The sequence below is a fragment of the Nesoenas mayeri genome, assembly GCF_963082525.1.
Source record: "Nesoenas mayeri genome assembly, chromosome: 11".
Taxonomy (NCBI): Eukaryota; Metazoa; Chordata; class Aves; order Columbiformes; family Columbidae; genus Nesoenas; species Nesoenas mayeri.
The window spans coordinates 5,016,351-5,041,393 of record NC_137563.1 but is presented as its reverse complement, the minus strand read 5'-3'; the positions used below and the strand labels follow the sequence as shown (position 1 = coordinate 5,041,393).

At 55.2% G+C, this 25,043-nt stretch overlaps 3 protein-coding genes across 3 annotated transcripts; 1 reads left to right on the top strand and 2 right to left on the bottom strand.

The window, feature by feature from the left end:
- Positions 1 to 105: 105 nt before the first annotated feature.
- KIF7 (kinesin family member 7) lies at positions 106 to 10,350 on the bottom strand (the record flags this gene model as incomplete). The annotated part of the gene is made up of 18 exons (XM_080351240.1): positions 106 to 482; positions 887 to 1,036; positions 1,128 to 1,326; positions 1,717 to 1,923; positions 2,460 to 2,675; positions 2,796 to 2,972; positions 3,438 to 3,563; positions 3,782 to 3,979; positions 4,086 to 4,288; positions 4,618 to 4,752; positions 5,067 to 5,173; positions 5,425 to 5,624; positions 6,035 to 6,262; positions 6,399 to 6,536; positions 6,841 to 7,372; positions 7,960 to 8,371; positions 8,606 to 8,806; positions 10,050 to 10,350. The coding sequence occupies 18 exons, from the start codon at positions 10,348 to 10,350 to the stop codon at positions 106 to 108; spliced, it is 4,107 nt and encodes a 1,368-aa protein (XP_080207366.1).
- A 1,090-nt stretch (positions 10,351 to 11,440) lies between these two features.
- On the top strand, positions 11,441 to 13,284 carry LOC308044443 (ras-related and estrogen-regulated growth inhibitor-like protein; the record flags this gene model as incomplete). Its single annotated transcript, XM_080351171.1, has 4 exons — positions 11,441 to 11,594; positions 11,992 to 12,045; positions 12,470 to 12,546; positions 12,859 to 13,284. 4 exons carry the CDS (start codon positions 11,441 to 11,443, stop codon positions 13,282 to 13,284), a joined length of 711 nt encoding a protein of 236 aa, XP_080207297.1.
- A 1,844-nt stretch (positions 13,285 to 15,128) lies between these two features.
- Positions 15,129 to 19,451, bottom strand: PLIN1 (perilipin 1; the record flags this gene model as incomplete). The annotated part of the gene is made up of 8 exons (XM_080351134.1): positions 15,129 to 15,497; positions 15,960 to 16,193; positions 16,839 to 16,991; positions 17,537 to 17,727; positions 17,918 to 18,170; positions 18,500 to 18,582; positions 18,679 to 18,877; positions 19,407 to 19,451. The coding sequence occupies 8 exons, from the start codon at positions 19,449 to 19,451 to the stop codon at positions 15,129 to 15,131; spliced, it is 1,527 nt and encodes a 508-aa protein (XP_080207260.1).
- Between the last annotated feature and the right edge of the window lie 5,592 nt (positions 19,452 to 25,043).

The window sequence follows — 25,043 nt, the reverse complement described above, 5'->3', positions numbered from 1 at the left end:
TCAAGTTTGTAGCCAGGCTGGCTTATGGGGCACAAAGGCTCTTAAACTCATGTAATTACTATCTGCTACTCCCTGCCCTGTGCCAGGTAAGCGCTAAGCCTGCGATTAGACTGGGTTTTTCCTCACGTCGATCATTGCTGGGTGGTAAGGCACTGGGGTGACGCTCAGGCTGGCTCTGCGCAGCTCTCGCCGGGGCTTGGTGGCAGGAGCCAGGCTCCGCGGTGGGTGCACCTCCAGGGGCTGCCCCGCTCTCGGCAAGTGCTCGGCATCCCTCTGCCGAAGGTCCGCGGGGCTGTCGTTGGGCAGGGACGAACGCCGCCACGTCGATGGTAAAGGCGCGTGCACCAGGTCCCTGCTCTCGTCCCTCACCCGAGGGCTTTCTTCCATGGGCACAGGCTGTTCCCCAAGGCTGGGCTCCTCGCAGGTCCTGAGCGCGGGGGGAGCTCTGTCCCCAGCCCCATGAATGCTTCTTTCCATGCCTACTGGGAAAGATTTGGGGTACAGTGAGATGAGGAAGAATATTTCACAATGAGAGTGGTAGAACACTGGCACAGGTTACCCAAAGTGGTGCTGCATGCCCCATCCCTGGGAACATTTAAGGCCAGGCTGGACGGGGCTCTGAGCAACATGATCTGGGTGAAGATGTCCCTGTTCATTATAGGGGGTTGGACTAGATAAGCTTTGAAGGTCCCTTCCAAACTATTCTATGAGCATCAAGATATCTAATCTTCTCATCAAAATCAGTGCCTGTGGAGCACTTGTTCAAGGCCAACAAAGTCCAACACCACTCCTTACTCTGCTCCAGGCTCTTGCTGCCAGGGAAAGGAATTTAAACTCCTTTTAATTCAGTAGGATCAGCAAAGCCCCAGCCTGCTTTTCCTCTCACCTTTGGTCTGTCCGGGATGGAGGTTCATGTTACTCAGCCTCTGGTTCAGCTCCTGGTTTGCCCACATGTAACGGCTCAGCTCCTTCTCCAGCACCTGAATCCTCGCCTCGTACTGCAGCTTGCTGCTGGCTAGCCCCTCATCCATGTGCTCTACAAAGAAAAACGAGGCCATTTCAAGCTGCGAGCCCTGTGAAAGACAAAAGCTGTGCCACTGCTGCCCGTTTTGGAGCTGGGCGGTTACCACGGCTCTGCTGAAGCAGTAACTGTATGTTCTGCTCGTGCTCCTTCTGCTGCAGGGTGAGCTGCCGGTCCATCTCCAGGCGCTGGCGTTCCACAGCTGCCTCCAGCCAGTACACCAGCTGCTGCTGCTCCTCCAGCTGCATCTCCAGCTCCGAGAAGGCAATGTGCTGCCTGTGCTGATCCTCTCGCAGCGTCACCACCTGGCCAGGGCCCAAGAGCAAGAAACATCTCAGCTCCTTCAGAGCCTGGAAGCTTTCGCACACCACTGAGCCTGATCAAGTTACTTTTCTTGGGTACAGCGTACAAAGGTTAGTAGTTCTGGGATGTCACAGGTGCCTTGCAGAGGGAAAGCAACATGTGGCTGCACTGCTGTGGCAGAGCTACTGCAGGGATCCATGCATCCTATTCACTAGTTAGGCTTCTCTCCCAGATGTTGGGGACAGGCAGGGATCATGGTGCTGTGGCTTTGTGACCTGACTTTACAGGGTAAAAGTACAGTAGGATGCAGGCAGAAAGCTTGAAACTGAGGAAAATGAGAGTTTGGCCAGATACTAGAGCTCCCACCAGCCCAGAAGGCAGTTGTCTCCCACCTTGTCAAAGTACTTGCAGAGCAGAGCTCGGGTCTCGGAGGAGGACAGGTAGCTGAGCTTGGCCATGAGGTTCATCTCACACTGGGACAGCAGGCTGGCTGAGGCCCGCAGGACTCGTTGCCTGCATGTGATGGACTCGTTCTTGTACTCGATGGCTGCATCCAGAGCCTCGATTGCCTCATCCAACTGGAACAAGATCCGTTCTTCCTGCCAGGGCAGAGCTGCAGTTACTAGAGAGCAAAGGGTTTGCTCTGTCTCACTTTGCCCTGACCTCCCTTGTCACCTCAGTAGTACTGGCAAGAAGGTGGGTATGCACAGTTTGGGGATGTTGGGGAATATCTGCTAACAACCCCATGCTCAGGTCTTTACTTAGAATCACAGAATCATTTAGGTTGGAAAAGACTTTTAAGATCAAGTCCCACCGTTAAGCTAGCACTGCCAAGTCCACCACTAAGCCATGTCCCTAAGCACCACTACTACATGTCTTTTAAGTGACTTCAGGGATGGTGATTCCACCGCTTCCCTGGGCAGGTGTTCCAATGCCTGACAACCTTTTTGGTGAGGAAATTTTTCCTAACATCCAATCTAAACCTCCCCTGATGCAACTTGAGGCTATTTCCTCTCTCCTATCGCTTGTTGGGAGATGAGACAGACACCCATCTCCCTACAACCTCCTTTCAGGTATTTCTTTCTTACTACTTTCTGCTCTTGTAAACAGAGGAGCCCAGCCCAAGGAAAGGTACCTCTGGGGACAGCAGGGTGCCCTGACGCAGCTTGTTGTCGAGTTCCAACCTCTGTTTGAGCAGCTGGTCCTTCTCCTGGCGCAGGCTGTTGATCTCCTGGCGGATCTGCTGCTGGTCGTGGGCGCTGCTGTGACGCAGCTGCCCGTTCTTCTCGGTCAGCTCCTTCTCCAGGTGCTCCAGGCGGCTGGACACACGTACTATGTCATCTGTCAGGGCCTGAAGCAGAAGATGCTCAAAGGGATCTGCTCCAAAGGCAAGTCAGACTCCCAGTCCCTTTCTACTCCCACCTCTGCTGGAAACCAAGCAAGGGGTTGAGGTGTCACCCTCTTGTCCTACCTGGCTGGAACGCAGCCGTTTGCTCTCCAGGCCATTCTTCTCCTGCAGCAGGGCTTCCTTTTTGGCCACAATAGCTTCCCGCTTCCGCAGCTCATCTTCCAGCTCATCCAGGGCCCGGCGCTGCTCCAGAACTTTATCCATCTCTGTATCCAGCCACTTCTTCTGTTCCTCGATTTTCTGATGGAAGGAGAGGAAAAAGTCATGTGCTTGCATGCAGACAGCAGCAACAATGCCCAAGACTGCTAGGCTAAGGAGCTAAGAGGGTTGAAAGTCTTGAGTCCATCTCTGCTAACACTGGTTTTATCCTTCCAGCTGCTCTGAGAGGCAGAGCTGAGCTACAACTACAGCTACCAAGGAGCCCGTAGGGGCTGCATCTCTCACTGCCCTTTTGGTAATAGACAAGATTTCACAGTTTCTCTACCAATGATAGGATTTAGAAGAGAATCCTGGTCCTTGGGGTAATGTAAGATCTAAGTCCTCTGCTACTAGACACAAGTGACATTCTGGACTGTCCTCCTCAAGGGCAGGATGGGCTACGTCCCATCTCAACTTGAAGCTCCTGCTTCCTCCCCATCAACCAGCACTCTGACACAGCCATCCCCTTGGAACTGGAAGGAAGTGGCAGGTTCGCTCTGCCTGTACCTGCTGCTGCTCCAGGCTGATCATGGAGCCGTTGCTGCCGCTCCGCCGCTTCCTCTGGAAAGCTGCTATTTCCTCTGTTTTGATGCGCAGGATTTTCTGGTGCTGCTCGTGCTTCAGTTCCAGTTCCTGTAGGGGAAGGAGTAGCTGTGAGCCTCAAGAGGAAGTTTCTGTTCTCTGCTAGTTCTTTGGATACTCCTACAAAAAAATCCTCTCTCCATCCCCATGCTCTCCAAGACAATCACAGACCCCATCAGAGCTACTCATCTGCCCAGCAGCTTGCAGAGCCCACCCATCATTGTCTTCACAAACACGGTGGTAGCACAACTGCTCCTGCCTGTTCCTACCTTGACTTGGTGCTGCCTCTTATTCACCTCCGTCTCCAGCCGCCGTTTCTGCTCGCTCTCCTCCCGCAGCCGGCGCTGCAGCTGGCCCTGCTGCCGCCGCATCAGCTGAATGTTCCTCTCCAGCTCCTGCACTCGCTTCTCGCTCTGGGCTGAGAGTGACACCAGCCTCTCCGTCGCCTGCTTCTTCTTGCACAGAACCTGCCGGAGGGCAAAAGCTGCCCTTGGGCTCGGTGCCTTTTGCAGAGATGTTTCCCAGCTCTGCCCCTGCCCACCTCCCCCGGCAGACAGAGCCCTTCCCACTCACCCGTGCCTTGCTCTGTGCGGCGGCCACACGCGTGCGGTACTCCTGCAGCTTGCGCTTCTCCCCGGGGTCGCACAGCTCTTTGCTCTCCAGCTCCTGGAGCTGCTTCTGGCTGTCGCTCAGCTCTGCCCGCACCTGTTCTGCCTCCTGCTCCAGCTCACTGATCTTCTGGCAGTATTGCCTGTTCAAAGCCTGCGCATCCTTGCCTGCAACACATCCCCCCTGTGCCGTGACCTCCAGGCCCCTTTCCTCGCAGGCAGGATCCTGCCAAGCGACGGATCTTTCTTCTCTCTCTCTCCCCAACTATTTTTCGCTACTGAATGCTCCCCTTCCTTCAGCTGCTCCAGGGAAGGGAGAAACCAATGGGAAGGGTCTTAGCTGGAGGGATGGAGAAACAGGGCTCTGCTGCCTACAGGAGAAGGGACTGAGCATAAGCAATGCAGGGACGGAAGGTGAGGATGGGAGTAGAGACAAAGCACCCCAATTAGAAGATTTCATGGGGAATGGGTGCACGTTTCTGCCAGCAGCTCTGCACCTGTCTTAATGAGCTCCGTGATCAGCTCCTCCTTCATGCGGATGTTGATCGCCAGCTCTCGGATCTTCTGCTGTGCTTGCACCAGCCTCCACTCAGAACCTTTCCCTGGCAGGTGCTCCCGCCTCCTGCAGACCTCTGCAACACAGATTCCCAGGTGAGGAAGGTCCTGTCTTAGCAGCCAGGTGACAGAAGAACAATCTGATCTGTAGCCAAGGTCTGGCACAGCATTGCTGAGGGTCACCTGCAGCTTCCGCCAAAACACGCAGCTCTCGCCAGAGCCCCAGCGGCTCAAGTTTCTCCTTAAGAAAAGCAGCTGCTAGACTGTCATCTGCTCCATTTTTGTCCTCTGGGCTCATCCAGGTGAGACACGCTGCCTTCCTATCAACAGTACCCAACAAAGCACCACCAGCCCTAGGAAGACTGTCCAATAACCTACAGCTGGCACTTGCCTTTTGACAGCTCCAGCTGCTCCTCCTGAACCAAGTGGACATTGCCTCCACTTAGCTCCTCGCTCAACTTGCAGATCTCCTTCTTGCTCCAGCTTTGGATCCCGTTTCTAGAAGAAGCAGCAAATTAATTAGTAGTGTCTGGGTACTGCCAGAGCTGTTTCCAGCGACATCCACAAGCTTCAGGAGATAGAAACAGTCACTGTGGTCAGGAAAGATTGCAATTAGCTCCCCAGCAAGCAGGCGGCTGTCTTGGTAGAATTACTAACCCCAGAAACAGCATTTGCTTCTACATCCTATGTGAGGGCTGGGTCACACGAATGCCAGGGCACTGCACAGTGCTGGGACAGTCTCAACTCACCGGCGCTGGGACAGGGACCGTTTCTGTTCCCACTCCTCCTCCTCTCCCGAGGACAGCTCTGCCGGCTTCTCCGGGTCCTGGCTGAGCTCCCTCCTCAGCTCAGCGTCTTTCATCTCTGGATTGCCGGTTGGGCACTGCGTGTGGTTCGGGTGCCAGCCGGCTGGGTCCTCCTCCTGGAAGGAGGGGATGCTGTCGAGCTGCTGGGGCAGAGGATCAAAAGAGAGGGAACACACTGCATGAGAGCGGGTGCTAGGAAAAGCAGGTGGCTACCACTGCTAGACACAAAGAAAAGCAACACAATGGAGTTGAACATGTTTTCAGGAGGAATGGTGTGTTGCTAGACCCAGCTGCCTGCCCTCTCGCCTTCTACTGCTCAGAAGCTGATCAAATCTGAGACCTGCCTGTAACAACCAAGTAAAAGCTTCAGTTTTGAAGCTGGGCTGTTTTTGCCGGAGTTGTGAATCTCTTTGGATGTGAACACTGAGCACAGTCCTCTAAACTATGCCCCTGGCAAGCTTCACATTCAGAGTCAGGGGAAAAAAGCAGTTCCTGTGGTGGAGAGCATCTGAAAAGGCAGCAGCTCCTCAATGGCACAGACCTGCACCCTCACCTTCCTGCAAAGAGCTTTTCCACCCTGCTCTGTGGGAAGGAGCCCTGAGGGAACTCCGCTGAGGCCGTGGGATGGGGTGGCATCCAGTGGGGCCGTGTGAGGTCTCTGGCCAGCAGTCACCAGGTGAAGGTTTTCCAGCAGTTCTGGCACACACAGGTTGGGCATTGCCATCTCCAAGCGCACGTGCAGCTCTGAGATCTGATCCTGCTGTTCCTGTAGCTTGTCACTCTAGGAGGCAACGAGAAAAATGTGGTTTTGTACATGTGGATCCTGGACTTGCTGCAGAGGAACCTGAAAGCTGGGCTGTGCTTTCCTGGGGAGGAGTGGGACAGGTCCCTACAAAGAGAGCAGAGCCCAGAAATACCTGCAGCTTGTACTGCTCCATGGCATCTTCCAGGGCAGCCAGGAAATCCCGGTTCTCCTCCTCCAGGCGCTCCACTTGCCTCTGCAGTTTGGCCACCTGCTCGTCTTTGATGGACTCACACCCCTTCTCGCTGTTCCCCTGCACCCCAAAATACAAGAGAGGCAGCATCAGCATTCACCTTGTTTTTTCTCTTCCCGTGCTGGATTCCGCAAGGGCACAGCAGCTCTGCAGACCCAAACTTTTCCTGTGAATTAAATCTCTCTGCCACAGCTGAATCCAGCTCTCCCTGCCTGCTCTGAGGATCATGACATTCTGCCTCCCACTGCCTCTTGGCCAGGTTTCTTCTCCTCTCCTGACCCTTCCACTGGGCTGTACTGAGGCTGCTGCATTCAGTGACCACCAGATGAACCCCACCTTGGAGCTAAACCACCCCAACCCTTACCTGGGCTTTTGCTAGCTTGGAGCCTTGTGCCTCAGGGCTCTGGTCTTCTGCTGAGGTGCTCTCGATGCCGCTATCCAGCCCAGCCGAGGTCAGCTCGCTCCTCTCGCTCTCCACCGCGCACAACCACTCCTTAACCCGCAGGATCTGCTCCACCGTCAGGTTACTGTCCTCCTGCAGCTCCATCAGCAGTCGGTACGCGGCATCGGTGCAGGTCCGGTAATGCGCACACTCGGCCAGCAGCCGAGCCGTGGGGTCGGGTGCGCAGTGTTTGGCGGTGGCCGCGCGGTTGATGATACGGGTCTCGGAGCGGTGCCGCTGTTCCAGCGCCTTCTGCAGGTTCTTTATCTGACGGTGAAGATCTTCGATGTGCTCCGTCTCCTTGCGGCAGTTCACCACGGCTTTGTTCTGGATGTTTTGAGCCCGGCTGGCGTAGTTCAGAGTATTGAGGCTTTCATCGAAGTCAGCAGAGGATGGGCTAACGCAGGCTATCATCACGGTCTGGGCATTCCCCCCCAGCGAGTCTTTCAGGATCCTAGGGAAGAGCACAGCAATTCAAATAGATAAAATATAATACAATACAGGAACCAGAAGGTTTCCAACCTCTTTCAGAAGTTAAACCCAAGGAAAAGCATATTGTCACTCTGCGGATGGCTCAGCACCAATAAAGTGAGCAGAATGATTATGCAGAGGAGTAATAGTTTGGACCATGGCAAGTCATCTGCATAACTCCTGAGGCTGGAAGTGCGCTAGCTCTGTGATCGCTGCTAGGCACATGCTACATGGGAACCTGTTGGAGATTGCAAAGGCCACTTGCTCAAGCCAAAAACTAACTGCAGACCATCAAACAAGCCTACTAGGAGCCTTTCTTATTCACTGCCAGGCAGGAAGGGTCAGGACATGGTCCGAGTGTCCTATCTGGAAGTGTACAGAGCGGCTCTGTGAAAGCAGAAGGGACAAGCGGCCCTGCAAGCTCCTCTTAGCTACCCTGAGGACTTTGCCACCACCCAACCTTGCAGGCTGGACATGAGAAAAGCAGGGAGAAGCACCTGTCACCTCCCTCCTGCTAGGCCAAGAGCCTGTGAAATGTACAGAGCATGGGGGACCCGGTTCCAGCTGTACCTGGTGATTTTGGAGTCCCTGTAGGGAATGTGGCTGCTCTTCCTGCGAGGGTCTCCCAAAGCACTGATGACGTTGCCCAATGCCAGGAGACCACTGTTGATCTGAATACTCTCCTTCAGCCTCTCCCCTGTGTTTCCTGTCTTCACAATTCGCTCCGAGCCTGCCAGATCCACAAAGTGAAACTTGGAAACCAGGACCTGGCCCGAGGCGGGGATGGAGGCAGGGGGGTGGTGGAGGAGCAGGCGGCCGGCCCCGCGCCGCTGTTCCATAGTCACTGTGAAGATGGTGTGCGAGCGGCTCGACTGCCTGTTGATGTGTGTCGCTCCTGTGTGCTTGGCCGTGTTCCCCATCTCCAGCAGGCTCAGCACCTCATCCAGACCTTCTACTTCTGCCTCCTTCACACCGCAGAGCACTGCAACAGCAAACAGAGCTGTGGCTGTGCCCAAGGATGCAGATACTCTGCACAGCCTGGTGCCATCACCCTGCCCGCACAGACCAGCTTTTCAGCACCGAACAGGACTAAGCACAGCAACCTGCTGCAGAGGAGGGATGGAGGGAGAAGACCTGGCTCTGCCATCAGGAACAAACAGCCCAACACTGGTCTTAGCGTGGGGAGAAAAGGGGTCTCGTGAGAAGCCACACATACCAATGTTCCCCTTGTCATCCTCACGGATCTGGATGTCTTTGCTAGCTGTATCCACCTGCAGTAGGTCCCGAAACTCCTCCTTGTACACTTCCAGATAGGACACTCGGACCATGTAGTCGATCAGGTCATTCTCATCAATGAGCCTGAAGGTCTCGGCCATGGCTCGCGGGATGATGCCCTGCTCATCTTCATTGATGGAAGCTGCCAAAGAGATGCATGCGGTCATGGGGGGCAGCGAATGTCTGGGGTGCCCTTGCTGGCTGGGGCCAGAGCCATGGGCAAGAGGCTGCTTGAGTGCACATCAGCTGGACAGAAGCAGCCTCACAGCCTGGATTAAACATCCCCCTGAGTGTTTCTAAGCAAATCCTATCCCACTGCTGTGCTGGATTCCAGCAATGCTGCTTGTTTCCAGTCCTTCCTCAAGAAGGAAAAAGCATGTTAGCATTTCAGCAGGTAGCAAACAGCACACCTGCAGCTACACCACGCTGTCCTTTGAAGCCAGCACAACTCCACAACCTCTCCCAGCTCTGAGAAGTTGTGGGGTTTTTGTTTGTTTGTGTTTGTTTGTTTTGAGCTTGCAGCCTGCTTGTATCTGGCCACAGCACTCTGCTGTCTGAATTTCTGAATTGTAAATGGTTTTGCTTTTGTGTCCAACAGCCACATAAAAAGGCCATCCCCAAATGTGATGCAATGACAGCCTGAACTGGGAAACTGAAAACAGAGGTAAACTGAAAGTACGGAAACAATTTAATGTTTACAAATTGTGCAGTTAACTAAGGCTGACGAAAACATTTACAGTACATCCTGGTAAGATACCAACAATACCATTTCCTCTTTCCTTCTCTCCTTCACATAAACTAACATGAATACCACCCCACAGTTCTCCCTCTCCTTAGGGCTTATTTCAGGACAAAGCTGATAGACGCCAGCCAGGTGACAGCAGTGGTGCCCTAGGAAGATCACCACCACCTCCAGAACCTCTTCTCTGCAGCGGCAGAAAAGAAAACCTACTTGCTGTGATCTCAAAGAAGGTGTTGTCCGGGGCGGGGGTGGTTACAGCAGTATGGGCGGTGGGAGGAGAAGCTGTTGGGGTGGGCAGGATGGAGATGGGTGGTGGTTGGGTTGGTGGGGTTCGGCTGGGGGGGCTGGGAGGGTCAAGAGGGAAGGCAGGGTAGAAGGAGCATTTGGGATGGTGATGCTGGAAGTGATGGAGATGCTGTTGGTTTGGATGAAGAGAGCAAAGCTGGTGAGATGGGTGGGGATGGTGGCAATGGTGAGGCTGCTGAGTTGGGAGCGATGGCTGGGACGGTGGTGTCTTAAAACGAAGGGATGTGGTGATGTGGCAGCGGTGGGTTGCTGAGGAGAGCAGGGGAGGGTGGAGATGCTGGTGGGACCGGGATGCTGGTGGGACCGGGACGCCGGCGGGCACGGTGCCGCGACTCACCGACGCTGGCCTCCCCGATGGTGTAGGTCTTGCCGGAGCCGGTCTGCCCGTAGGCGAAGACGGTGGCGTTGATGCCGCGGAAGAAGGCCCGCAGCAGCGGCTGCACGCAGGCCCGGTACACGGCCGCCTGCCCCGCCGCCTCGGGCAGCACGGCGGCGAAGCGGAAGCGGCGGCGGCCCAGCGCCACCTCGCCGGTGGCAGCGTCGCCCCGCAGGCAGGGCCGGTGTCCCCGCAGCGCCTCCCGGGGCAGCAGCGGCCGCACCCGCACCGCCACCCGCACCGCCGCGCCCTCCGCCGCCATGGCGGGGCGGCCCCGGGCAGCGGGATGGGCCCGGCCCGGCGCGCAGCGATGGCGTCAGGCGGCTCCGCACGGCGCCGCGCAGGGGGAGAGGAGGGGAGAGGAGGAGGGGAGAGGAGCGGAAAGGAAACAGCCCGGGAGGGAGCGGGGGGAGTGAGCGGGGGGGGTGAGGTGGCGGCTGCGGGCACGGGTGGGCTGCGAGGGTTACGAGGTGGGCTGCTCCGGGGTGCTCCATCATTTGTGAGACAACGCTCGGGCACTAGTGACATGCTCCATCGTTTTTGAGGTTCTCCGTCACTTGTCAGACAACGCTCTGTTGCTCCATCACTTGTGAGGCAACGCTTGGTCACTAATGGCACACTCCGTCACTCATGAGATGCTCCATCGCTTGCGAGACAACGCTCTGTTGCTTTTGAGATACTCCATCACTTGTGAGGTTCTCCCTCACTTTCGTGACAACGCTCCATCACTCGTGGAATGCTCCATCGCTTGTCAGACAATGCTCCGTTGCTCTTGAGATGCTCCATCACTTGTGAGACAATGCTCCATTGCTAATGACACACTCCGTCTCTCTTGAGATGCTCCATCGCTTGTTTGACAACACTCCATCACTTGCACGATGCTACATCACTCGTGAGACAACGCTCCACCACTTGTGAGACACTCCATCCCTTGTGAGATGACACTGCATCACTCGTGAGATGCTCCACCACCCCTCGCAGACAGCCCTGCAGTCGCCACAGGGAAGGGACAAGGGGCTGCGTGTCCCTGCCAAGGGACAATGCTCCTGATGTGAAGATGTGGCCAGCCTCCTGGGATATGGTTTGCAGAGCAGCTGGTGCAGACAACTGGTGCTTCCCGGCTGCCTACCACGCTGGGGGATGATGGGGCCTGCTCCGGGCACTGCCGTGTATTTGGGATGATCTGAGTGATAACAGAGTTTTTCATCCGGCTGCCTGCAGCTCCCTCTGCACCGCCCCTGCAGCCGCGGGGAGGGGGATGGCCCTCGCGGGTCCCCTGGGTGCCGTGGGAAGTGCTGGCTCCTCGGCTGCGCGGAGGGAGTCGCACACGCCGCTGGGACCACTGGCAAGTCATGGCTGCGCTTGGCATGGGGCTGCGGCTCCCGCTGCGCCGCAGCGCCAGCTTCACCCCTGACCACCCTGCCCTCATGGAGATGCCTGGTCCCACCACCCTGAAGATGGAAGCAAATGTCCTTGTTATGGGAGCGGACAATGTAGGGAAATCAGGTAAGAACTGACCGTGGGCTAGGAGCAGGGGGTTCCCAGGCAGGGAGACCTGTTTTTTCCCCCCCAAAAAAGGCTGAAAACTGCAGCAGTGTTTGGAGAACAAACTGCAGAGAACAGCCCCATGGAGCAAGCTGGTGAGGTGAGGCTGAGCTTTCGGGTAGGATGGTGATTCGAGGTGGGGAAGCTCAGCACAACCTCGCAGGCAGCAGGCGAGTGGCTGGGGAAGGTATTTTCTGCTGAGCTGTGGTTTGCTGATGCTCTGGTTGGTGCTGCGCCTCTGCTCTGCTCGCAGACAGGGACTAAATAGGGGGATGGCGCCTGACTCTGCTCTGGATTAAAAAATGTAAATCTTTCAGGTTTAGGGTTATTCTGATGGTGCTTATTCTCCTCTCTGCAGCTCTGACTGTGCGTTTCCTCACCCGGCGCTTTATCGGGGAGTACGGAGACATGGGTGAGTGCCAGGCCAGGGCCAGGTGGTTCCCATTAGGGACGGGGGTCAGGAGGCCAGCCAGCTCCTGCCTGCAGGATTTCATTGCTTTCCATCCTTTCCTGCCTTTTTCCAGAGCCTTTGCTTGCTCCTGGGATGCTCAATGTTTGTATTTGTTCAGTGACTCATCCCTTTGGGGTGCAAAAGGTCCTGGGTCGCAGCTGGTGTCACCAGTCTGCCTGGAGACTGCACGCTGTGGTGGTGACAGCCCTGGAGGCCACCATGTGCTGCATGGGTGTTGCTGTGTGAAAAGAGTCTGCAGACCTTGCCTTGTAGAGCATGGTCTACCAGGGTGGACATGACAGGTTTGTCCCCATGAGAAGACCTGGGTTGAATGGGCTCTCTTCTGGATTCATGAAGATGATGGTTTTTCTCATTTTCTTGGCAGAATTCATTTACAGCCACAACCTGACTGTGGATGGCCGAGAGATTCTCTTTCACATCTGGGATGTCCCCAGTTCCCAGGTGAGAGGGCTCCTCTTCCATCCCTTGTTTTCACTCTGGGGAGAAAAAAGAGGTTACTAAAAGTTGCATGATGGGGGAACCATAGGCACAGGCAAAACTCTCAGGTGATCTGTAGACAACTAAATCCTTGCCTGCAGCAGCCTTGCTGACAGGGTAGCAAGAACCACCATAGCCCATGGTCCTCTGACTGAGGATGTTAAGGCTGAAGCAGGAATGTTGTCAACCTGGATTGAGGATCACAGCGTCCTGTGCTAGCAGGCAGGTGTGAAAGGAGGGAGCTGGATAAAAGACCTTCCTTTTCTCCATCCCCAGGAGCAGGCAGAGGAGGGTTCCTCGGAGGAGAAGCGAATCCAGTGGGCAGACTGCTTTGTCCTGGTCTACAGCATCTGCGACCGCGCCAGCTTCAACATCCTGCCCCTCAAAATCCAGTTCATCAAGGCAGCCAAGGAGGGGCAGAGCCAGGAGAAGGTGCCCATCGTCATTGTGGGCAACAAACGGGACCTGCACCACCAACGGGTGGTGTCCAGCGAGGAGGGTCGGCTCCTGGCCCTCTCTTTAGACTGTGGTTTCTACGAGGTCTCTGCAGCTGAAGCTTATCATGGGGCCCTCATGGTCTTCCACGGACTGGCTGAGCGCATCCCTGACACCAAACTGGCACTGAAAAAGGGGACGGGGATTCGTGGCATCGTCAAGACCATGTCAGCTGTGTTTGCCCGTAAGCGAACGGATTCACTCTGAGCTATGGCATGGGTGTTGCTTCTCTCTGCAGTGACCAGCTGGACCAAGCCTGCTCCCTGGATGCCCATGGAGATGGTGTGCATTTCCATAAGTACAATGGGTTCCTTGTTGTCCTCCTAACATCAGGATCTTGGTCTTCTGCCATACACAGCCAGTGCAGCTGAGGACTGTAGTGCCTTCCTCTTGGCTCCACGATAGGACAGAGTCTCTTTGCTGTACCAGATTTTTAGTTGCCTCCTGAGTTTTCCTTCCATCCTCCAGCACTGGAAACCACCAGGTGATTTTTGCCACTACTCCAGGCAGCATCATCCCCAGCTCCTTTGGTGGGAGCTGCCCGGGTTGTCAATGAGCAGGGAGGACATGCTGCTTCTGCACAGCCACCTGGCTCCCTGTCCCCCTGCTCCTACCCTGGGATCCTTATTCCTGTCTTCTCACTGGTAACCCTGGAGCACCCATGAGCTGGCAAGGTGGGGGTTTCTCCACCAGGGAGCCGCACCAGCTGACCCTAGAGGACCTCAGTGAGGGCTGACGCCTCCCATCCCACCCACTTTGCTTTTGAACTGCCCTGCTGGTGGTTCTTTCGCCTACAGCCTTTCAGTGATTGCAGCAGTTTCCTTTGTGCAAGTGTCATACGGGCCCTGCCTGGGAAAATCCAGGCGCGTGGCTGGTTCCCAGGATGGGGATTGCACCGTCCGCCTTCCCAAGCTGCTCCTTCTGCAGGGCTGCCCGTCCCCAGGGAGGAGATGAGGTGGGGAAGGGGTCGCCAGGCTCAACGCTGAACCCTTGTGCTGCTGGGAGGATTTTCGCTGCCTATTCCCAAACCTTTCCCCTAATTTGCCTGGGAAAGCAGCATGTTGGGCATGTGTGTGCAGTACAGACAGTGATTTCTCTGCTCTGTTCTGGAAAAGCAATAAATCAGCTTTGGCAGGAGGTCCCCAGCTCCTTTCAGCTGTGAATTTGTACTCAGAACATGGGAAAAGACACGTATTGTGCTGGCACAAGCCCCCACCATCCCTGCAGCAGCAGCGACCTGAGGATATGTTTCCCATACCCGCTCCCTTGGCCCTGGTTTGGGTGTCTTGCCCTGCTCCATCCTTTTGGTCTTAAAGCAGCCGAGCAGACCAGGTGAGTGGCAGGTTGGGAAAGTTTATTTATTATTGCAGCAGTTACAACAAGGTGCTGCAGGAAGCCAGGCTGTCCTGTGGGAGAGAGGGGCTCCAGGAGCTCCACTTGTTCTCACCGGTCTTCTTCTTGACCCCACCACCCATCCCACCATGAGCTGGAGGTGGGTGCCCGGGGCTTTCCAACTTGTGAGTCCTGCTGCTCGATGGGGACCTTCAGCTCGTCCGCGGGGGATCAATCTGTGGCCAGGGATGGGCCTTGCGAGGAGGGACGGAAGGAGGAAGGGTAGGGAACCAGGCTTGCTGTGGTGATGTCTGGTGGCTTTGCTGTCCTCCCTTCTCTGTCTCAGCACTGTTCTCAGCATGAAGCCCATCTAAGTCCAGGCTATCTGTTAAAGAGGGACCAGTATAGCCTAGTACCAGGCCTGGTTGGTCCCTTTTTCTTTTTTCTGGTCTCACCATTCTTTCCACATCTCCTTTGCCTCTCTGGTTACTTCTGGTCCCACCACCCTCTACCTTCTCCTTCCACCAACAGGGTTTTTGGCTGCCTTTATTCCCCCATCCTGGCCCCGACGCGCTTCAGAAGAAGACATCCCATGGCACGTCTACCACTTTGAGCTCCTGTCCTGGTACAGGGGTGCGTGTGGGCGGCTGGTGGGGGCCCGAGCGAAGCGTGCTGGGGGGCTTAGAGGGGAGCTGGGATGTGCTCATCCTCCCCGTGGCTCAGTCCTTCTTGAAGGCCGGGCTGTAGAGGTTGGTGTAGTAAGCCCGGCTGTACATGGCCTCCGGGCTGAAGCGGTAGGAGCCCTCACTCACCCGCCTGTTGTAGGGGGTGAAGGCGGATTTCCGCGGGGGGCACTCGGGCTCGAAGGCTGAGCTGCGGTAGAGGTTGTGCCGCAGGAAAAGGGGGTCCTCGAGCCCCAGGAAGGAGAGGGGATGGTGGCCACGGTACATCCGCCAGTCACCCCTCATCTGGGATTTGTCCTCGGTGGAGGGGCTGTCAGGCTTGCTGTCCTCCTCCTTCTGCTCCGTCTCCGGGTTGGGTTTGCTGCTACCGGCTGCCTCCTCTTCCTTCACCGACTGCCTGCGGAGCTGAGGGCTGGGGTGAGTGCCCGGCTGGGCTCTGCTCTCCCTCTGCTGCACAGCCCCCCTAAAACTGCAGGGACTGCAGGACAAGCCAGTCTGGTCCCCAGTGGAGGGACTCTGGAGCAGCTGCAGTGGAGAAATGGTCCTGGGGAAGCAGTGGGGTGAGGGGAAGGAAAGTGTGTGGAAGGAAGGTCTCATCCTGAACTTTTGCTCTCCCAGGAATTTGTTGTTGCATCTCAGCTTAGGCATGAACCTTATGGAGGTGCCACCACTGGCTGACCTGCCAGCTCTATGGGGAGGACTTGTCACGGCTTGGGGGATGCTCAGGAGGAGGATGGGACTAAGGTGTCCCACGAGCACCACATCTCTGTGCTCTAGTACCTCCTGGCACCACCTGGCTTGTGGGAGAAGGCTGGGTAAAGTGGGGTTTGTTGGAGATGGATGGGACCTGGCTGGGGACAAACTCACCGGCACGTAGCTGTACAGGGTGCCCAGGAGATGCTTGGGGGCACTGACAAGGGTGCCCCCAAGGGCATCCACTGTCTCCATGGCCTTGGACAGTCTGCGGGGGGTGAAGAGGATCAACCCCTCTGCTGCATCCCAGGCCACAGCCGGGACCTTCTTCACACTGGAGATGCCGGAGGCACAGGCGCTTTGCAGGTTATGAGCCACGCTGCCCACCAGCCCGGGGCTGTCCTCTGCCTGCCGAGAGACACCAGCAGGACAGGGCTGGCACTGGGCTCCCCATCCCTTCTGCAACCCAAAGCCTGAACACTTTCAGCTTGCTGCTTGCAAAAGCCACCATGGCCCTTTGCAGCAGGCTCACTCCCTGTCCCCCTTTTCCATCCCGCCCCACTCCCAGGCCCCAGGGGAACCCCCATCCCCAGCTGCGCTTCCGCTGCACACAGAGGCGAAGGGCAGCAACCCCGACCTGCTGCTTCCTGTCCCCATGTCCCAACGGAGCTGCTGCTGGGGACAGTTCCCAGCTCTGCCAGCTCCCACCGCCTTTTGCTGCTGGGACCATGGAGGGAGGATTTTTCAGGGGTGTTCAGGGGCTACACCGGGTGTGCAGTGCTGAGACCTCATAGCAGCAAAGGAGTCTGGAATATACAAGCCAGGGTGACCGTGCCAGGCACAGAGGCTGCCAACAGCCCCCAGTTTTGGGGGATCGGGGAATGGGGCTGTGCACACTCCCCCTGCCACCCCCCCTCACCTCCTCCAAGATTCAGAAGGGATGGGAGCCCGGTCCCCAAGGGTGTGGTGGAACATCCCCTATGCCAACATGGTGCGTGGGCAGGAGTATGCTTTGGGGCACCCCTGGCTCACTGCCCCCCTTTTTCTCCATACCTCCTTCGAGTGGTTGTCATCTTTCTTCCCCACCTTCTCCTGCTTCTGCTCTTGCACCTTGCTCTGCCGCCGGCTCATCCAGCCGGCCCTGGTGCTCTCCCCATCACCGTGGCCCCGCGGCGCCTCGGGCATGCTCGGCTTGGCCAGGCTGCCCTGGGAGGGGAACAAAAAGCCACTGCTGGGGGGAGCTGGCATGTCCCATCTGCCCCATCCTGCTCATCCTGGATGTTTCACAGGGGCCCTGGGGTGCCCGGGGAGCAGAGGGGTTAGCTTCTTTGTACGTGGGAAGAAATCCTGAGGGTAGCTGGGAGCTCTGGGATTTTGACACAGGTCAGGGACGGGGTTCCCACCACAGTGCTGGGTGGGAGAGGAGAGGTGGCTCCTTCTCCCCGTTCGCTCTGGGCCCCCGGAGTGGCTTTCTGCTTCAGGGAGGATGTTATGGTAAGGCCATAAATCAACAATATATATCAGGAGATGGCTAAAAATAACTCATCCTTCTAACACAGTACAAGGCTGTGTGTGAATGTGCCACGGGAACTGCCAGCCCCGGCTTGTCCTGCTGAGCGGGTACACCAGCATTGCCCACCACTCTGCTCTCAGGTGTGCTCCAAGGACCCTGAAATATCTCATCCAAAAGCAAAAATGGCCCAAAAGAGGGAGGGAGCAGGGACCTGGGGGGAGCAGGTTTTATCACTCACCACGATGGGGATCAAGATGGCCAGCTCCTGCCCTTTGGCTTTGGCTCGCTGGAGGCCGTGGGTGGTTTGCTGGTAAGCGCGATGGGAAGCGGTGCTAACCAGGGTACTTATGCGGTCCAGGGTGCTGGGAGCACTGGGCTGCTGCTGGGAGACCTTGGCCGCTGACCCACGCTTCTCTTTGGGCTTCTGATCTAAAGGCAGAAGAGCACAGACAGAAGAGCAGTGGGGGATTATGTCCCAGTGGGACGACGCTCCTAAGCAGCCCTGTGCCAAAATCCAGGGGCTTCCTCCTGCCATGTACACCCCATGAGCGAGGTGCCACCCCACATGTGGCCAGCCCTCCCCAGACACCTTCAGATGGGATTTGGGTGTCAGGACTACCTGCTTCTTCATCCTCCTCTGGCAGCAGGTACTCCACCAGCTTCTCCAGCCCTCCCAGCGCCGTGTCGACCCCCGCAGCTGCCATCTGGCTCACCGAGTTCCTCCTCGTGTACTTTGCTGTTGTTTCCACGGTGCTCTTGGTGGCTTCGTAGCCTTCCGCCGCCAGCTCCTTGATCTTATCCACGGAGTTGCCAATGGTGCTTTTGGCACTTTGGAGGGGGGAGGAGATGGTGTCCTTCAGTTCGGACGCGAGCTGTGGGTGAAGAGATGGAGAATAAGGCTGCCACTGTGCTTGGGACAGAATGGGACAACTGGAGGGACCACGGGGACACCGGCCATGGCCATGCTAGCGGACAGCCACAAGAGGGGGCTGGAGTTAGCTGGCAGGCATGGTCCTAGGATGCTGCTGACCTATATTTGGGAGCACCCCAACCATCCCCTGGATTGCAGGAGCTCCTGCTTGGAGGTGCTACACTGTTCTCCCTGAGCAGCCCATCACCATCAGAAACAAGCCCAGAGAAGACGTGCTGTGGGCTCTGCAGAGGGGCCAGGGTGTCCCAGACTGTCCCACCTGTGATTTACCTTGTCGACAGGGTACTGGAGGGCAGGGATCTTCTCCTCCAGGTGGTCTAAGCCCCGGCATGCCAGGTTGTTAGCCACGGCAACTGCCTTGGGCAAAAGCATGGAGGTGGGTTGGTGAGAAGAGCTCCTGGGCTGTGCCAGGGGCTCCCACCAAGGGAGGCTTTGGTGGGTGGACTTACACTGGGGCTCCAGCCTCCGCACCACGGGCTCCACGCTCCACATGGCCAAGGCACCAGCACCCTGCACCCCCCGCTCATAGACCTCGCACACTGAGGCCATGAGCGGGTGGGCTTCCTTGGTGCTGGTGTAGGTCCGCTGGAGGCTTTCGCAGGTCGAGCTCACCACCGGGAGCTGCAGGACCCTCTGCAGCACGTTCTCCTGCACATGGCAGATGGATATTGATCAGCCAACAGCCCTTCCCCAAGGAACACTCCATCACCCACACACTGGTGGCATTTGGTGTGTTGCAGCGACCACAGAGGACCTCAGCTCATGCTGGAGGAGGAGGAAGGCATTTCTCAAACCTCACTGAGGGTCTCTCAGCTACATTGCATATGGCACAGCCATGGACAACCAGGCTGGCTGCTGCCACTTGCAGAAGCAGGGACACCACAGGCAGTGTTGGAGAAATGATGGTCCTCAATACTCCCAACCTGCAAGCCCTACCATCCAGTTTCTCCCTCTGGCTTTCCACCCTGCTTTGCTGCCTCTTCCATCTGTCCCAGTCCTTGCTCCTGGCCTGGGACCAGCAAAGTCCATTTTCCCTATGTGGCACTCTGTCCTGTCACCACTGTGACAAGAAAGGGACACAGACCTCAAAAAGGATTCCCTAGCCACAGCCTGTACAGGCTACCTGGCCCCCTGTGCACACCTCTGCCTTCCCCTCTCTCCCTCTCCCCACACCCACCTTGGCACTTCCATTCTGCAGAGACTGAGTCTGCTTTGCTGTCATGGTGACACGTCCTCCTGCAAAGAAAAGTTGGGAGCTGCAGCCTCCACTGCAAAGGCAACACTGGGCTCAGCCTTCCCCCTCACTCCTGTCCCCCCTGAGCGTGTCGGGGCCGGGAGCTGTGCTGAGACACACACCTCCTGTGGGCGCAATGGATGTGGCATTGCCTAACGCTTGACTTTTTACCAGATAAGCTGTAAAACCAATGACTCCACACAGCCCTCCCCTGCTAGTGTGTCTTAACACCCAAAAATGCAAAGAATTAGTTGAAAGGCATCTATTAACAGTTTGGAGGAGCTACAGTGCAAGGCAAGATAAAGAGCTCTGGCAGAGCTGTACAGCAAACTCAGAGTAACCGGGATACTATAGATGTGCATGGGAGCCAGGCTAAGAGATGCAGGATGAGAGGTGCAGGATGAAAAGTGCAGGATGAGAGGTGCAGGATGACAAGTGCAGGATGAGAGGTGCAGGATGAGAGGTGCAGGATGAGAGGTGCAGGATGACAAGTGCAGGATGAGAGGCGCAGGATGAGAGGCGCAGGATGAGAGGCGCAGGATGAGAGGCGCAGGATGAGAGGTGCAGGATGAGAGGCGCAGGATGAGAAAGGCTACAAAGGCAGGACAGGAGCTGAGAGAGGAGCTGTGGGTGAGCTGCCCAGCCGTGCTGTGCATCCCCTCCCCACAACTTTGCTGCTCACAACACCCCTGCCCATCCCGGTGCAGTCCCAGCTGGATGTGAGCGCCGCAGAACACCTGTCTCCAGCAGTCCCAGGTGGGTGACACCTGAAAGCACAGCTCCAGCTCCCAGCCCTGGCACACACACCCTTTTCTTAGCCACAGATGGAATTTGGGAGATTTAGAGAAAGCAGGTGATGCCTGTCACATCCCTCTGGTCCTCGGAGCCCCAGTAGGGACAGGCTACTCACCGAGGGGCAGCTTGTCCCCAGCAGAGCAGGAGCAGAGGGTGGTGGCTGCACTGTCCCTTTGCCCAGGTCCTCTGTGAGCGATGCCTGGTGCCTCGGCCACTACCACCACGAGGCCCCACCTCCCAGTTGCGCAGGTTTGGGAGCTGGCGGGTTGTGGTGGAAACTGGCCAAGAAGCCACCATAATTTGGAACAGATGATGGCAGAAATTCCCCTTCATTGTCTTGCCCTGCTGAGCCCAGAAGCTGTGGCAGAGCTGGGATGCACCAGGGTTTAATCTTCTGCACAAGGAGAAGATGAAAAGAAGCTGCCCTTGGACATCACCACCTCGAAAGCAACAGATCACAGGCAGCCAGGGAGAAGGTGAAGAGTCAGGCAGGGTTTCCTGAGAGATTAAAACCTTCCTGCATTTCTGTAGCTCCTGTGATCCCCTGTGCTAGACCAGGATCCCATCCTATTGGGAAACACAACACCAGGAACAGAGTTTCTCCCCAGGAGAGTTTGCTAAACACAAGGAGCAGACATCCTGCATACAATAATCGAGGTTGGCCAGGTCTGCAGTTTCTATGAGAATTCACTGAGGATTTTGGCGAGGAGCCTTTTAGCTGAGGGCCAGAATACACACTGTATTAGGAAAACTCCAGGCATTTGGAGGAGACAGAAATGGAGGAAAAAGTCAGGCTGGAAGTGACCTGGATGTCACCACATCCAACTCTTGCTCAAAGCAGGGCTACCCTCAAAGCCAGATCAGGCTGCTCAAGGTCTTGTCCAGTCTTGAAAAATCTCCAAGGAAAAGATTCCTACCTCTCTGGGGTGCATCTCCAGCACTAACCATGCTCAAGGTAAACCACCTTTTCCTTACATCCGACTGGAATTTCCTCTGTTGCAATTTGTGCTCACCATCTCTTAGCCTTGCTCTGTGTACTTCTGAGCAGAGTTCGTGCCCCAGTCTGTGCTGGTCCGTGCCGCTAAACATCTTACTCTCTTAACAATCCTCTGCTGGACTCTAGTCAAGATCTCACCTCTGCTGGTGGTGCCAAAACAGGACACAGGTCCCCAAACGTCGCCTCACAAGTGAACAAGGAAGAGCCACACTGATGAGATGAGGACAACATAGTGACAAGAGGACAAATGTCAGAGGATAAAGGACTGAGGGGATCGGGGCAGAGGAGGGACGCAGTCAGCCTGCTGGCACAGGGCTGCTGGTGTCATGGACCCCCCGGCATGAGGCAGGGAGACCCTCGGCTGCAGGTCAGCATCAGGGAGGCTCAAGCAGCAGAGCCGAGTCCTTGAACACCCACAACTGCCTGATGTCCCCATGCAGGACGTGGAGGTGTGCACCCAATGTGTCTGCATGGCTCCCGCTCCTGGCTGTGCTGCTCATATGTGGAGGTGGGAGACATCCCAGGGATGTGGGAAAGGTGCACACAGGAGGAAAATACCCCCTTTTCTCCCCCAAATCCTGGAGTTCACTTCCAGCCCCCAGCTCTGCAAAGCTCACAGACCCACCTCGCTAGCTGGGTACAGCAGCATGTGGATGTCCTGGGCTGGGTCACTGCTCTCCAGAAAGTAGGACAAAGGGCAGCAGCCTGCTCTAAATTTTGCTCTCTTGGCACTCAGACTATTTACAGCCCTGCTGGCTGTGCTGAAACGCAGGAGGCATGCCAACCTTCCCTCTGCCTTGGCAGGAGCTGGGAGCCTTTGCCCTACTGACGCCTCTGCTCATCCCCCCGCTTTCCCCTGGGGCAAAGACCGTGCCAGCCCCCAGCTCTGCAGTGCAAAGGTACCACCGCCTCCACCCCACACCAGAAACACTTTCTGTGTCTCTGCAGGCAACACCTAGAGCTCACTGGGTCAGCTGGGTGCAGGGAAGCACTTTTACACCCTTGTCTCTGCACTCTGCTCCATAGCTATTAATATACCACGCTGAGGGGATGAGCCAGATCTCCAAAGCCCTGCAAGGTACCTTCACACTCAGGTCTGCGCGGGAGCTGAAGAGATAACTAATTCATTTCTGTGGCCTATGGCAGGATCAGCACTCCCTAAACCACCGCTGGCAGATGTCTGTCCAGTTTCTTTTTAAGGACTGCCTTCCTCGGCAATCCACTCAGTCTTTTATTTTACTTACAGTTTGAAAAAGGTCGCTTGTGTAACTTGATTCTCCTTTGCTGCAATATAAGAGTATTACCTCTCAGATGGATTTAGAAACCAATTTATTGCCTTCCTCTCAGCAGTCAACCTTTTAGACACTGGGAGACGTCTCACCCTCCCCCAGGCACCTTTCCTCTGCAGAACCGGTTCATTCAGTCCCTCCCTGGAGATGTTGGTTTTTAGAGCTTTGATTGTTCTTGCCACTCACCTGGGAATCCCAAGTGGTTCATGCACTTCTTCAAATATCATGCCAAGCACGGTATTAACATAGGAAGGCCTTGGCTGTAAGCAGAGTAGAAGATTACTTTGCATATCTCACACAGACTGCTCTCCTGTTAATTGTTTCCATTACAAAATGTGCATGAGACCAGCAATTCAGAAGGGAACCCTTGCTAAATCATTGCTGAATGCAATGCTTTATGTATTGTTCAGGAACTGACATTTTGGAGCTTCCAAGTTTGCAAGGCTCTTACCGCAGTGGATAAGAGCTAACAGTAAGCTTGGTTTTAATGGTTATCCTGACTCCATTCCTCCCTTCAGAAAAGCCAGAGATGGGAGGTAGGATTCCTCCTTCTGCATCTCTTTTTCCCACCTTCTAAGTTACACAGACAGACACAGTGTCACGCTCATCTCAGTTTATTTCTTCTGTTCAAACAACTGTATTCCAACCGCTGTATTAGAAACAGATACAAAAAACAAATAAGGCACTAAAAGGATTTTCTCCATTTGATCACGATTCTATGGCTTCAGTCATTACGTTACAGAACGTTAAATTGCTAGCCCCCAGCTGGGGAGCAAAGGCAAATATTAGTGCTTAACATCCAGTAAAGAGGGTTACTCCTGTATGCTCCAACCCAAGTCATGTAGAAAGGGACAGGTAAGGCTGAGACAGGGTGAAAATTCACTGCCCCATCTCCCAGGTTAAGTCTGTACTTGTTAATCCACACCAGGAGAAACACCAAAGCCCGGCTCATGGCTTTGCACAGTGTTTGCCTGGCACAAGGGTAAAAAACACCCTTCTCCCTCCGCAGTGCATAGGGAGGTGTATCTGGCGAGAGGCCACATCGGTGTGTTAATGCATTTCCCTTTCCCTACAAACTACAAGGGAAAAAGATAAATCAGCTCACAAAACAGTGAAAGAAGTATTTTTTACCTGAGAGCATCCCTGAGAGGAATTAAAAATGCATTTCGTTAGATGAAATTCTGTAGACAAATGGTGGCCAAACCTCTGCTGCCACATCATCAAGACTCCTGTTCCTTCCTTACAGGTGTACACAGGGATAATGACCAAATCTGACCAAGAGAGGGATGGGCCCCACATTGCCAGGAGCTTGAAGGCAAATGGAGTAAAGAAATAAAACAACTCCATTGTTAAAGAGGAGATGAAGTTCCTGAAGACAACACACCCCATATGTGATGCTCCACCACAGTCTGAACTGCCAGCATGCTCTACTTTTAATGGTATTCACTTCTGCATTAAAAAGAAGAGCTGCTGGTTTCAAGCACACTTCATCAGCCTGCCCCGCAACATCTTGTTTTCAAACACTCCACTGGCAGGCGAACAGTTCAGATTCAAACTGGAAATAATTCCAAGCCTGACCACAAAGACTGAAGGTAAACTGGGGCACTGCCTTACCGTGCCTACTCAGTTCCACAGCCTTCTCCTTTTAATAATGGAGAGCAGCACCTTTTATCTTATTTTTGTTTTCAGACACTATCAGAAATGATAAGAGAGTACCTTGGTCAAGGTTAGAGTAGTCTCTGCTCATACCTCCTGACAAATTAAACATGGAGCCCTTGCACCAGAAAGCAGCAGAACACACAGCCCTAACTGTGATGAAGAAAAATGACAATTTTAACTCCCATATAACGTGCAAATTTTTCTCAGATAGTGTCAGAACTGGTACTCTGCAAAGTCCAGGAGCAAGAAAGACTGCATGCCATGTAACTGTTCAACAGCTGGACACAGCATTTCTCCTTCAAGCTAGATTACACTGCCAGGCAACCATTCCCAGCGAGGTAAGTGATGAGCAATAATGCAGTTGCAGGGCAAACACAAGGCATTTTCAAATGGTAGAACCCATTCAGCCAGCGAGGGAACACACAAGAAATCTTGTGGTCATGGGAGGGAAGGATAGGCAGGACCAGATAAGAAAATCTAAACCATGAATGCCCAAGTCCAGTAATTATTTTCTTCTCACAGGGGATTCTGATATTATCACGATCAACTCCATTCCCTTCTCTCCAGAGCTTACACAACTAGAAACACACTCTTGCAGCTTTTCTGACTTGGTGAGCTCTGAGCCAGGCTTCTCTCTTTAACTGCAGGTTCCAAAGCTCCTTATTACACTGGAATATTTCACATAAAATTATAACAGTAAAATACGCTCCTTGTCACAATACAATTAGGGGAAAATTGTTGCACTTGGCATCACAGGGGTTTGGGAGTTAAGGTGCGTGTGAGATGGGAAATGTAGTGCTTGCGAGTGATTTCAGATTCACAGCTTTGGAAACCCAGTTC